Below are 13637 nucleotides of genomic sequence, written 5' to 3' on the forward strand. Positions count from 1 at the left end.
TTTGATAAAATGCAAATTGAATTATATTGACTAAATATCCATACTAATATTATAAATGGGAAAGTGTGTGTGTGTGTCTGTTTGTTTGTCCGTCTTTCACGGCCAAACGGGCCGACGAATTGACGTGATTTTTTAAGAGGAGATAGTTTAAAGGATGGAGAGTGACATAGGCTAGTTTTTGTCTCTTGCTAACGCGCGTGAAGCCGCGGGCAAAAGCTAGTAAAGAATAAAACCTTAAAATCTAAGAATATGTAAGAAAGAAAATTCAGAATAAACATTCGTACATTACCACAAGGTTCAAAATAAGTGTTATAACCCCTCAAGTACTCGTAATATACCCAAAATTAGATGTAATAAATAAATAAACACCCTAACACAGATCAACCTAGTCCCTAACTAAGCAAAGCTTGTACTATGGGTGCTAGGCGACGATATACATACTTAAATAGATAAATACATACTTCTATACATAGAAACCATCCATGACTCGGGAACAAATATCTGTGCTCATCACACAAATAAATGCCCTTACCGGGATTCGAACCCAGAACCGCGGCTTTGCAGGCAGGGTCACTAACAACTAGGCCAGATCGGTCGTTAAATCTGAAAAGATTGTGGTAATGTATCTAAAACTACATGCGATTTGCGCGCCATCTAAATGAGCCTTAAGTACAAAGGGTTACACAAAAGGACTTGGTATAGGATTATCAACCTTGTCGAACGGGTAATAAGGGTGGTTTTGCCAGAACGAGGGCAGCGTGAACCTCGTGTTGGTATCGAGAGTGTTAACTCGCTGTATTTCGTCCTTTTCCAACTTGAAGTCGAAGATATTTATGTTCTCTTCTAGACGTTTAGGGTTAACTGTTTTTGGGATCGGTACTATATTTCTGTCCACCTGGAAATAAATGAATAGGGTTAATTTTCTATGCAAATGTCGAGTTCACAAATACTCTAAGACAATGACAATATTGACAATGATACACCCTGTTTTTATTGAATTCCGTCAACTTTAAGATCCAATACAATTAATTTCTCTAAGAAACTTACGGTTATCGAGTTATTAAAAAAATAAAGATAATTACTGAACATGTGTGCGACAGCCTTTACCAATTCCTAATGTTATTTGTTTTGACATGTGCCGTCAATCACTTGACACTAACTTGAATGCTATTCTTAAGGATCTCTCACACTAATAAATTCATTTATTATGTATGAAAAAAATAAAAAAATAAAATTGTGAATTTAACTAAAAGTGATATACACGGTAATTCCTGATAATGAACAGGTACGTGTTGAATTTAACGGAAAGCAAAAAAAAAAACACGGCAGATCGTGTATAAATCCTACAGGGTGTCGGCACATGACCCTACAAAAATTTTTGGGGGTATGTGGTGTAATTTCCTTCCTTTTATTCCTTGGAACCTTTGTCCTAGGAGCCACGGAACTCTGCTGTACGACAGATAAATGTGTTAGTTTTAAGAAAAACGTCCCAATTTGTAGCTAACCATAAATACGAGATTTTCTCGTATATTTATGTGACTAAACAGACAAAAATAAATAAATTAAATATTATAGGACATTCTTACACAGATTGACTGAGGCCCACGGTAAGCTCAAGAAGGCTCGTGTTGTGGGTACTCAGACAACGATATATATAATATATAAATACTTATACATAGAAAACATCCATGACTCAGGAACAAATATCTGTGCTCATCACACAAATAAGTGCCCTTACCGGGATTCGAACCCGGGACCGCGGCGTAGCAGGCAGGGTCACTACCGACTGCGCCAGACCGGTCGACAAAGCGACAAAGTGAGACGTTTCACTAAACTCGCTCACAAATGTGCATACTAATTAATAGAAGACGCGATTGAGAGTCATATTATAACTTTAAGAATTCTGTACATGTGTGATAACTAACCTACACCAAATTTATTAGGGTCAAACAAGAATACATGTACAAAAATTACACTTCCAACCTTAAAATAAAACAGTACTTAACACTACTCCCATGCGAAAATTCATCCGCAACGCAGGCTTCGCAAGCGCGAATCCAGCTTCGTGCCCAGGGGGGGGTCACGTGGTAAAGGCCTGGGGCCAGGGGGGGGGGTCACGTGGTCTATTTGTATGGCCAACTTAGGCTCCAGGGGGGGGGGGGGGGTAATGACCCCCATGACCCCCCCCTGGATCCGCGCATGGGCTTCGTCAGGTGGCCACAAATTACACCGGTCAAATCTTACATGAAAATCGGCTAAAAAAACAAAGTGTGATGTAAAGCTGGATTTTTGGTATGTTATTTGGAGTCCTTGGGGGAATGTAAGACTATATTTTGCAAGCAAAAAAAAAGTGTGCTAACTTCGTAATTTAAAAAAAAAGTAAAAAAATCGGACTTTTTTTGGTTTTTATTTTTTTATTAAAAAACTATGCGTTTTTGGTCAAAAGTTGCTTTGTAATGTTGAAAGCGCATTAAATTTAAAACAGTTTGACATCTTCTTTATCAATGTCCGTCAAATAGTTTTCGAGATATGAAACGTCAAAAAAGGTTAATTTTTGACGCATTTATAAAATGTAGCGTTTTGCCAATATTTTTAGACAAATATCTGCAAAATACTTCATGATATGATATATATTGCAATATAACATTGTATAAAATTTATTTTGCTTTAGTTTTAGTACAAATAAAGGTCAGTAAGACGAATAGTTACTTTGGTAAACAAAAAAATCTATAAATAGAGAAGCCAAGAGTCTGGTAGATTGGTTAAGGTAAAATAGTTTACGCTAAAAGTTTTAGGTTGAAAGTGCTATCTATTCGATCTCACTTTCTTTGATATACGTTTATCTGAAAAAATTATCTAAGCTAACTTTGCATCGATTTGACTATTACTAATGAAGAAATAAAATACAGTAAAATTTTGAAGTTTAGTAAATTAGAAAAATAAAACAGAATTAGTTACATTTTACTTTTTCCTTTTTGAGGGTCCTGCATGGTTCTGCATCTTGATGGCACAACTCCTGTAGTGATAGAAAGTCCACTTGAGTTGTATTTGACCACCAATTGCTGTGGAATAAACTACGGGAACGGAAAGCGCCCACGCCAATTATTAAGATACTGGAGAAGTGGTATTCCCAGCAGAAGAACGTAGTAAGATGGAAGTCAACTCTGTCCACAGCCAGCGGGCTAAACTGTGGCGTGAGACAAGGAGGCAGTATGTCTCCGGCTTTCTTCAGCGTGTACATGGATGGGCTGTCGCAGGCTTTGACCAGTACCGAGGTTGGCTGCTCCATCAATGGGCAAATGATAAATCACATCGCATATGCAGACGATATGGTCCTACTAGCACCATCTGTGGGAGCTATGCGTAAGTTACTTGCAGAATGCGAGAGATACGCCAGCCAGCATAACATGAGATACAATCCGGAGAAGTCTGAATTTATACTCATGGAGGCAGCACATATGCCCACACATGTACCACCTCTTTTGCTTGATGGAGTTCAATTGCGGAGAGTACACGAAGTCAAATATCTTGGCCACATCTTGTTGTCCAGTTTAAAAGACCAGGAGGACATAGAAAGGCAGAGGCGAGCCACCGCAGTAAGGGCAAACATGTTGGCTAGAAGATTCGCCAAATGTAGTGACAGCGTAAAAAGACAGCTGTTCCTCAGTTTTTGTACAAGCGTGTATACTGCCGAGTTATGGTCCGACTACACCTGCGCGGCGGTGAGAGACCTGCGCGTGCAATACAACACATACTATGTACTGATATTTCGTTAAACGGAGAATACTATGATTCAGGCACGTCCACGACAACGCTCGTGAAATTGCATCGATGTTATTGACCCTCAGTGGTATGCTTTAAAAACCAGTCCGTACAAGAACAATTTCGGAACAATCTGATTCCCTCAATCTGAAAACCCTCAGTTGAATCTCACTCATTGTGAGATTCAACTGAGGGTTTTCTACTCTTAATATATTTTTTTCCGCCAAGCGGCGATCCTGAGGTCTTTCTGACCGTAAACTTAACTTACTAAATAAATGTTGATTTGATATACGCAAATATGTGTCTGAGTAATACTTGAACAGCCCCCAAATAATAATAATTCGTTCTCCGCTACGCCTCCTGTAAATATATGTAAACTATCCCATTTGGCCATTACCATCCACCGATTATTTCTGATCCAGTTATACTAGACTTATGATATAATCCTATTTTTTAAATAACTCGCACTCTTTTGGTCTTAAATGAAAGCTAGTGAAATTTTCTACATTTTTATTTTACAATTTATGTAATAGCCTGAGTTGTTTTGCTGATATCTGTCTCAAAATATTAGCAAAACGAATATTTTCATAGAAAGGGGAAAAATGCTCTTTTTTGACGCTTCATATCTCAAAAAATATTTGACGGACATTGATAAAAAAGATGTCAAACTGTTTGGAATTTAATGTGCTTTTAACATTACAAAGCAACTTTTGACCAAAAATGCATAGTTTTTTAATAAAACGGCAAAAACCAAAAAAGGACTGATTTTTTTACTTTTTTTTTTAAATTACGAAGTTAGCACACCATTTTTTTGCTTGCAAAATATAGTCCTACATTCCCCCAAGGACCCCAAATAACATACCAAAAATGCAGCTTTACATCACACTTTGTTTTTTTATTTCTCTTTTTGACCAGTGTAAATCCAAATCAACAACATGTTTCGTCAAACAAACCAATGATGATATCCGCAACAGGCTTCGTCATATATAAAATTAGTACATTACTACAGAGGCCGGGACAAAGGGGGTTGCCGGCCGAAGACATATAGACGGCCGAGCGAAGCGAGGCCGTATAGGTCTGAGGCGGGCAACCCCATTTCCCGCCGAGGTATGTATAGTGCTTTTCTCAAACATGGTATGAAATAAATAAAGTCTACCTACTGAAAATAGTAACTTTGGATGACTGTATCTCCTAAACGGTGCGTCGTAGCGCAAAAATAATCGAATTTTCGTTCCCCTTTGAAGCCCCGTATACGCTTATAAAAAAAAACAAAAAGTTAAAAAAAAATAAAAAAAAACGAAAAAAATTTTTTTTGTATGAAAACGCACCCAAAATCAAATATTGTCTAGGGCCCGTACCAGTTGCAGTCGGCACGTCTATAAAGCCCCTTATAGTTTTTTTTTAATTGGCTAAATACCTGGATGTTATGTCACAATTATCTGTGTTTGGAAATTAAAAAAGTAGACTTTGCCGGCCTTGGCCTGCAAGGTTTGTATGAAATTCCATTATCTATCAATCGTCCTAGCCGCACCTGCAACGTCATACTTCGCTGCCAATTATAAGGCACATAACATCAATATTTCATACCATGTTTGAGAAAAATAACTTTAACCAACCGAACTAACCTACATCACATTATCACATACAGGTGTAGTGCGAAAAGAATTGCCTTCGTATTGTTACGGAAACTTACGAACGTGTCATGCTATTTCAGTCAGTCTCAGTATAAGATGTACTGACATTGACTGAACTAGCATGACAAATACGAACGTGTCCGAAGGAAACCCTTTTCTCACTATATCTGTCCATCTATGTATATTATACAATAGGCTAGTTTCCTACTAGTCAAATCAGCTTCTAGTCAAAACGATGTGGTAATATGGAATTATTATGAAATACTGAGAAGTGACGTCACGGTCAATTTATTTACTTTATATCTTTCTCTTTGACTTATTAAATAGAAATTATGTTTAAACATAACTACTGTCCACGTTTTTCTTCTAATTATGTGGTGCTTTATTTCGTGCACTGCATAAAACATTTTTCCCCTCACTAGCTCGGAAACACGTGTTTTGTCCTTTAATACCAGCGGGTAAAAAAGCATTTTATCCACTAGTGGGTAAAGTAATTTGACCTTGAATAACGTCAAATTAACTGCTTTAAAATTGATAAAAGTAGGTGAATCTAGTCATAAAGATGATTTACCACCTGTGGAACCACTGAAAGCAGTGATAACCGCATTTTTTGCGTTGTAGTTTCCTCGCTACAGTGAGGGGAAAAGTTTTGTGTTACACTCGGGTGCAAATATATTTTACTACTCGTGTGTTAAAAAACTCGCTTCGCTCGTGGTTCAACTATAGAATCCTTTCACTTGCTCGTTTTTCAGTTCCACACTCGGCGTTAAAATACAACTTTGCCCCCTTGTATAACAAATAACTATTATATCTTTCTCTTTGACTTATTAAATAGAAATTATGTTAAAACATAACCACTGTCCACGTTTTTCTTCTAATTATGTTGTGCTTTATTTCGTGCACTGCATAAAACATTTAATTTTAAGTATAGGAAACTAGCCTATTGCCATTGTTGGCTACCAGAAGATGGTTAGCGCCATCTATGAGATTATTGCGGCACTACTCACCAGCCAGCGCAGCACGATCTGAGCTTCACTCTTCCCATATTTCTCAGCTAGCTCCTTCAGAACAGATTCTTTCTTCGGCGGCGGGGCTCCAAAACGGGACACCATGGCTCCGAAGGGGCTGTACCCCATAACGACTAGACCTCGGCTTTGGGCGTAGGACACTAGGGATGTTTGAGGGAGCTGTGGGTGGACCTGGCACGAGAAAATATGGTTAAGTACATAGAGGAATAAGTAAGGGAAGAGCCTCCCCGGGATGTCCCTCAACTCCCCGGGATGTCCCTCCCTCCCCGGGATGTCCCTTCTCCCCGGGATGTCCCTCCGGGACCGGGAGGATATGTCTCTAAATTCCCAATCCTCCAACAAAAAAAAAGAGGGAAGAGTTGTAACTCCATACATCAGTAAATGCGGGTTATTTGTATAGGCATAGTTAAGTGACATCTAGTGACAATCACGCGTCAACTAGCGTAAATTATCAGTACTGCTACTTGTCGATAGATGTCGCGACGAACTTAGAGTCTAATGCTCACCAATTTTTAGCTAATATTACAATAGTATTAGTCAGTATTCTGTTTTCAATTCCTTCTGCTTGTAATATAAGTTGTAAATAATGTAATTTTTGACGATCATGATGAGAAGATAAACATAACTTTGGCATGTAACAAATTTATAGTGTAATTTTTATCATGAAATAAAGAAATCTAATCTAATCTAATCTAAACTGTTCGAATATTACATTTTTGGCAGACGAGACACTTGCCACCTAGTATCAAGTAGTGGTACTGATAATTCACGCTATTTGACGCGTGATTGTCGCTAGATGTCACTTAACTATGCCTATACAAATAACCCGCATTTACTGATGTATGGAGTTACAACTCTTCCCTTATTTATTCCTCTATGGTATGAGAAATATCGTTGGCTGTATGACTAAGCCCCGTATATTTGTATCATGATCGCTTTGCAGCCGATTGTCCTCAATGTCCATGAACGAAGATAAAGAGTCACATACATACATACACATACATACATACATTCACGCCTGTGTCCCATGAAGGGGTAGGCAGAGCACATGAAACTACTCAGGTTTCAGTGCCACTCTTGGCAAATAAGGGGTTGAAAGAAAACGAAACTGTGACATTGCAGTGACAGGTTGCCAGCCTCTCGCCTACGCCACAATTTAACCCATATCCCACAGTCACATAACCCTAATAATTATAGATATAGGTACAATGTACTAGTTTTTTCATTGACTTTGTCATATATAGCGCCTGATTATAATATATTCTGTGATATTACTTAGTTACTGTACCTCAATCTGCAGCACGCTGGGATGCACCCTGCTCTCGTTAAGCAACCTTCCCAGCTGTTCCTGGTTGAAATTTGAGACGCCGATAGACTTAACGAGGCCCAGTTTGTGAGCGTCCTCCATTCCTCGCCACGTCTCCATGTAATCGACCTTGGAGACGCTGTAGTCATCCTGCAATTTAGGAGAAAATTAGGAATCAGGATTTTTGTTGGTAAGAACAGCCTTATGTTGGCGGTTAAATCGTAAAATTCGCCAGATCACGAAACTTTCAGGCATATCGTAAAACTAGAAAATGTGTTTCTAGGTTATCTATATGTCTATAGGTAATTTTTAGAACTTTCCAAAGCTTCCGACTTGGCCTCCTACGTTTTAAAATATTTGTATGTATACTGAAATCCGTGTAACAATTATTTATGTACTTTTTCCCCTCACTAGCTCGGAAACACGTGTTTTGTCCTTCAATACCAGCGGGTAAAAACGCATTTTATCCACTAGTGGGTAAAGTAATTTGACCTTGAATAAAGTCGAATTAACTGCTTTCAAATTGATAAAAGTAGGTGAATCTATTAGTAATAAAGATGATTTACCACCTGTGGAACTACTGGAAGCAGTGATATACGCTTTTTTTGCGTTGTAGTTTCCTCGCTATAATGAGGGGAAAAGTTTTGTGTTACACTCGGGTGCAATTGTATTTTACTTCTCGTGTGTTAAAAAACTCGCAAGTTCAGGATTCTATTCTCGAACCACTCGCTTCGCTCGTGGTTCAACTATAGAATCCTTTCACTTGCTCGTTTTTCAATTCCACACTCGGTGTTAAAATACAACTTTGCCCCCTTGTATAACAAATAACTATTTTCTACTCCCGAACTGTTATACGTCATTTACAGGGTCGTGCATAGATCTTTAAAACCCTACATAAAGGTCTATTCCCCAAAGCCAGTGTCCGCCGGCTTTCCGCGCATGCGCGCAGTATCGAAAAAACTGAAAACGCATTGTTTGGCTCTGTAACCATGGCAACGCCTTATAACGACACTGCGCGAGTGCGCGGAAAGGCTTTGGGCAGCTAAACTGACAGTGCAAACCTTTGCGTCAAAATACAGGAAACAGTGTGAATTTCACGAAAGTTATTCAAGAAAACTATTAAAAACTAAGTGCATGGTCGTAGAAAAAGTATTGTATGCAACGGTGTTTAACTGGGTCAAAAAATACTCGTGTCGTCTCAATAACAATTTTCGGCTTCGCCTCAAATTGTTACCCACGCCACTCGTCTTTTTTGACCTCCTTTAAACGCCTGTTGCATAAAATACTATTATTTACTTATTTACAGGAATGGGGACCGTTAATAGCGTTAAATGGACTGACACGATATCGCGCCATACAAGTATGGTGTGGCGTGAGGCAAGGCGGACTGACCGCGTCCACACTCTTCAATCTCTACGTGAATAGATTACCTACTCGAAACGCTTGATATACGTGTCAGCTATCTATCATATAGACGCAATATACTTAAACCTTAATATTAGCCTATTACTTTTGCTAGTGGCTTCCGTCAATCGTTTTAAAATTGCACGGAAATGCAATGTAACAAAATACCACTTTATGGCATTTGACCCCGACAAATCGGATAAATAAGGTTCATTACATTTATCTCAAGTTTGAGAGTGGGGTGCTTCAAATGGTGACCGAAGAATTCTTTGGATGTAGAAAGAACGAACACCAAATAAAATAGGTACTCACATTAAAGCCCATAGGCCAGTGCATGAGATACAGATCCACATAATCGAGTCCTGATGCCTTGAGGGATTGCTGAAGAGCTACTGCCACCTGCTCCCGTTTGTGGTGGGTGTTCCATAGCTGAAAATATTAAATAAAATATCTATATGTTTAATTAAACCATCATCAAATAAACATGTTAATTGAAAGTACCTAGATTCCATTTTGAGGGTGATCGTGTGAAAGATACGACCTTCAAACTTACAAGAAAAGAGCGCACACCCGTCTCATCTTAAAGGCCAGCAACGTACCTACAACCCTTCTGGTGTTTCGACGGTTTCGACATGTCTGCTCGTTTACCTCTTATCCCATAAAAAAGGATTTCCTAGTCCCATATTCTGTCATTTCAAAATCTTCGACAAATTCTCGCTACGTGAACTTAACTAATCTAATCACTAAATTAAAATTTTGATAAAACCCCTGACATAGTGTACCGATTTTCATAAAACATGGCTAAGAACACTCCCGACTAACTCAGCTTTCAAACAAAAAAAAACTAAAAGATAGATTCATCCGTTCGGGAGCTACGATGCCGCGGACAGACACACACACAGACAGACAGCCAGGCAGACACACATCAAACTTATAACACCCCGTCGTGTTTGCGTCGGGGGTTAAAAATGGAGACTATACCTTGCATCGAGGAACTAACGGAATATATTGTACCTTGAAACAAATGATACTCACCTTAGTGGTGACGAATATATCGCTCCGTCTCACTCCCTCCTTTATCTTCGCAGCTACCCCCTCCCCCACCTCCCCCTCCGTGCCATAAATGGCCGCCGTGTCAAAATGGCGGTACCCGACGTCGATTGCTTGAGAAATGACGGAGCGAAGTTGGTGGTTTTCCGAGTGGATTATACCTTGCTGAGGAAGTAATTTAGAAAAAAGATAAATATAATTAGTATTTTTTTTAAATAAATAAAATAAATAATAAATATTATAGGACATTCTAAGACAGATCGACTGAGTCCCACGGTAAGCTCAAGAAGGCTTGTGTTGTGGGTACTCACTCAGACAACGATATATTTTTAAGTAATGTATGTTTTTTTAAATACTTATACCTATACATAGAAAACATTCATGACTCAGGATAATGTCCTAACCGGGATTCGAACCCGGGACCACGGCTTAGCAGGCAGGGTCACTGCCTGCAAGGCCAGACCTGTCGTCAAATAAATATTGAGGACACTTTACACAGATCAACTTAGCCCCAAACTAAGCAAAGCTCGTACTACTAGTATGGGTCCTAAGCGACGATATGTTACATGTATAGTACTTAAATAGATAAATACATACTTATACAGGATGATTCATGAGTCGTGAGCAGGAGTGAACAGGGTACTGGGGAGGGTCACACTGAGCAACTTTCATAATGGGGCAACACTCAATTGTGATTTTTTTCTTCTTAACTATGGCTTAATTGATAGCTAATTATCAATTAACTATCAATTAAGTCATAATTAGAACGTAATTAATAATTAGCTATCAATTAAGTCATAGTTAAGAAAAAAAAAACACAATTGAGTGTTGCCCCATTATGAAAGTTGCTCAGTGTGACCCTCCCCAGTACCCTGTTCACTCCTGCTCACGACTCATGAATCACCCTGTATACATAGAAAACATCCATGACTCAATAATAAATATTTGTGCTCATCACACCCTTACCGGGATTCGAACTCAGGACCAGGACCGGGAAATTCCCTTACCGGGATTCGAACCCAGGACCGCGGCTTAGCAGGCAGGGTCACTATCACTACTGACTGAGCCAGACCGGTCGTCATTATGACACAAGTGCGGAAAAGGGGAAGTTCGAAAGGAGTGGCGATAAATTAAAACACAACGATGGAGAGGGACTACTACCGACACGAGTTACGAATTCCTTCTTCGCACGTGTATCGTATGCCGTTTTTCAGTGACAAATGGCAATCTGAAGTTTCTAGAAGCTTGCTAGAAGCTGATGTTCGTTTGTTCGAATTTAATGATATTAAATTTAACTTTTTGGCAAGCAGAATCATGCACTTTTAAGTTTTTTTTGCAAAAATTTCATTTTTGGCACAAGCTTTTATCGCCGACTGTACCTTTCTTTCAACAGTCATCTTACTGCTCTCCGAGACGTTTCTAAAAACCCCTTACTCGATGGGGATACGACGTTTCATAACAGAGTTCCTATGACCACCTTTCTGCTCCATCATCAGATCAGCTCCATGATACCATAATATTGCCTTGTCACGTGATTTACATAATTATGTGTGTAAAATTTCAGCTCAATCGGAAACCGGGAAGTGGGTCAAATTTAGCTTCTACGTTTTGACCCAAACTAACATACTAACAAGGCAAGTAGAGCTTGTAAAAAGTGGATAATTTGTACCTTGGGTGAGACTTAAACTCACGGCATCAGCTCATAGTGTACATACCTCGTTAAAGCCAAGATAGGTGCCGAGCGCGAGTGCTGGCATCTCCCGGCCATCGTTTAGTTTCACTTTTGGCATCTCCACGCTGGTAGCTAACTGAAAACGAAACGAAATCAGGTTGACTAAGGGCCCCCACAGACGGGAGACAAAACTGTTTTGTCTCCGTCGCTCGGTCTATGGGCTACTTCTAGACATGTGTAAGTAATGCGAGTAATATCACAAAATGTGATATCACTTGAACACATAATATGGCATTACGTATCACTCCGAGAAATCCACCATCACCTCTAGCATTACGTATCACCCGAACGCAAATGTGGCGAACTACTATAAAACAGTGCGCGTAATGTTTACTGCCCCATGTGAAAACTGTAATGGTGTAACAACTAACAACTGAGATGTTTGAAAGCATCACTTATTACAGTTATTACTTTCTTATTTCTTATCTCGCTCTCGCGCTCACACGCGCCGCACTAAGCGCTCAGTCGCTCTCGTTCTAACCATCAAACTATGATGCGATGCTTTCGGCTATTTCCGGAAGAGTTCGGAACGCGCCACTCAGCCGATCGCGGTCGCGTTTACGTAGTTGCAAATTTCGCTTGCGAATATGATTTTATAACAGTCCAAAAGATTTAAAACTGTAATGCGGGACATATAGAGCTTATTTTATTATTATCATTTCTTATAATCATTTTGTGGATGCACAAACAGAGTAATTTTGTCTGTGAAATTGGGCGCGCCGAAAACAAAACATATTATTATTATTATTATTGTGAAATGTTTAGTTGACTTTCGCGGCTAATAATTTATCTAGATGTACATTACGTACATGTGTGGTTATCGTATGATCCAGTAAGTATAAGTAACCATTTGCAAATTTTATAAAATATACTTAATTCACGTAGCGGTGACAAAAAGCAACATGTAATGGAACTACGCGCTGATATGAGATGCGTAGCCTTGTTGATATCTGTGATGACTGTGATGGTGCCATCTCGCGCGCGCCCGAGCGCTGTTCAAGGTCGGGTAACGTTTCGAGTGAAGCTAGGAACACACTACGCGGACGTCCGTCGTAAATCACGGGCCTGGCCCCGTAGCCGAATGGCATTTCTCCGACGCCAAACGAAAGCGATACGCCGCTGGCTCTGTCGCGCCAATACGCAAGCGCGATAGAGATAGATATCTACTAGCGCTTCGTTTCGTGAGCGTTTCGTGAGCGATTGTGCCATTCGGCTAGCCACCCTGGCCCCGTAGCCGAATGGCATTTCTCCGACGCCAAACGAAAGCGATACGCCGCTGGCTCTGTCGCGCCAATACGCAAGCGCGATAGAGATAGATATCTACTAGCGCTTCGTTTCGTGAGCGTTTCGTGAGCGATTGTGCCATTCGGCTAGCCACCCAGGTTGTGACACTGGCGACAGATCGTACAGATATATCACACCGTGAATAGGGGGCTTTAAGAAGATAAGACTAATGTCTGTGACATACGATATGATATGACCAAAGATACTCTAGAATTTACATACTTACAGATGCACTAGTGCATTTCGATTAGAACTCAGCTATTCTGCTCATGGCAACGGATCATATTAATATTATAAATGGGAAAGTGTGTGTGCGGCAAAAGGGAGCGAAGAATTGCCGTGATTTTTTAAGTGGAGATAGTTGAAGGGATGGAGAGTGACATAGGCTACGTTTTGTATCTTTCTAACGCGAGCGAAGCCGCGGGCAATAGCTAGTT

General features: G+C 39.8%; 1 protein-coding gene across 7 annotated transcripts in view; it reads right to left on the reverse strand.

Annotated features, from left to right (window-relative positions):
• Positions 1-470: 470 nt before the first annotated feature.
• The window catches only part of LOC125238787 (aldo-keto reductase AKR2E4-like), a 42444-nt gene continuing 29277 nt past the window's right edge, over positions 471-13637 (reverse strand). For 5 of the 7 annotated variants that reach the window (XM_048146229.1, XM_048146230.1, XM_048146224.1 and 2 more), the window contains 6 exons: positions 11900-11992; positions 10170-10349; positions 9447-9563; positions 7713-7880; positions 6404-6595; positions 471-895 (listed from right to left, as the gene is read on the reverse strand). In XM_048146229.1, coding sequence (XP_048002186.1) covers positions 680-895; positions 6404-6595; positions 7713-7880; positions 9447-9563; positions 10170-10349; positions 11900-11974 — 948 coding nt within the window. In that variant the 5' untranslated portion in view covers positions 11975-11992 and the 3' untranslated portion in view covers positions 471-679. Of the gene's footprint in view, positions 896-6403; positions 6596-7712; positions 7881-9446; positions 9564-10169; positions 10350-11899; positions 11993-12154; positions 12932-13637 lie in introns of those variants that run through there. The other 2 variants (XM_048146226.1, XM_048146227.1) reach the window with 2 other exon arrangements.

This window comes from Leguminivora glycinivorella, chromosome 24 (genome assembly GCF_023078275.1).
Source record: "Leguminivora glycinivorella isolate SPB_JAAS2020 chromosome 24, LegGlyc_1.1, whole genome shotgun sequence".
Lineage (NCBI taxonomy): Eukaryota > Metazoa > Arthropoda > Insecta > Lepidoptera > Tortricidae > Leguminivora > Leguminivora glycinivorella.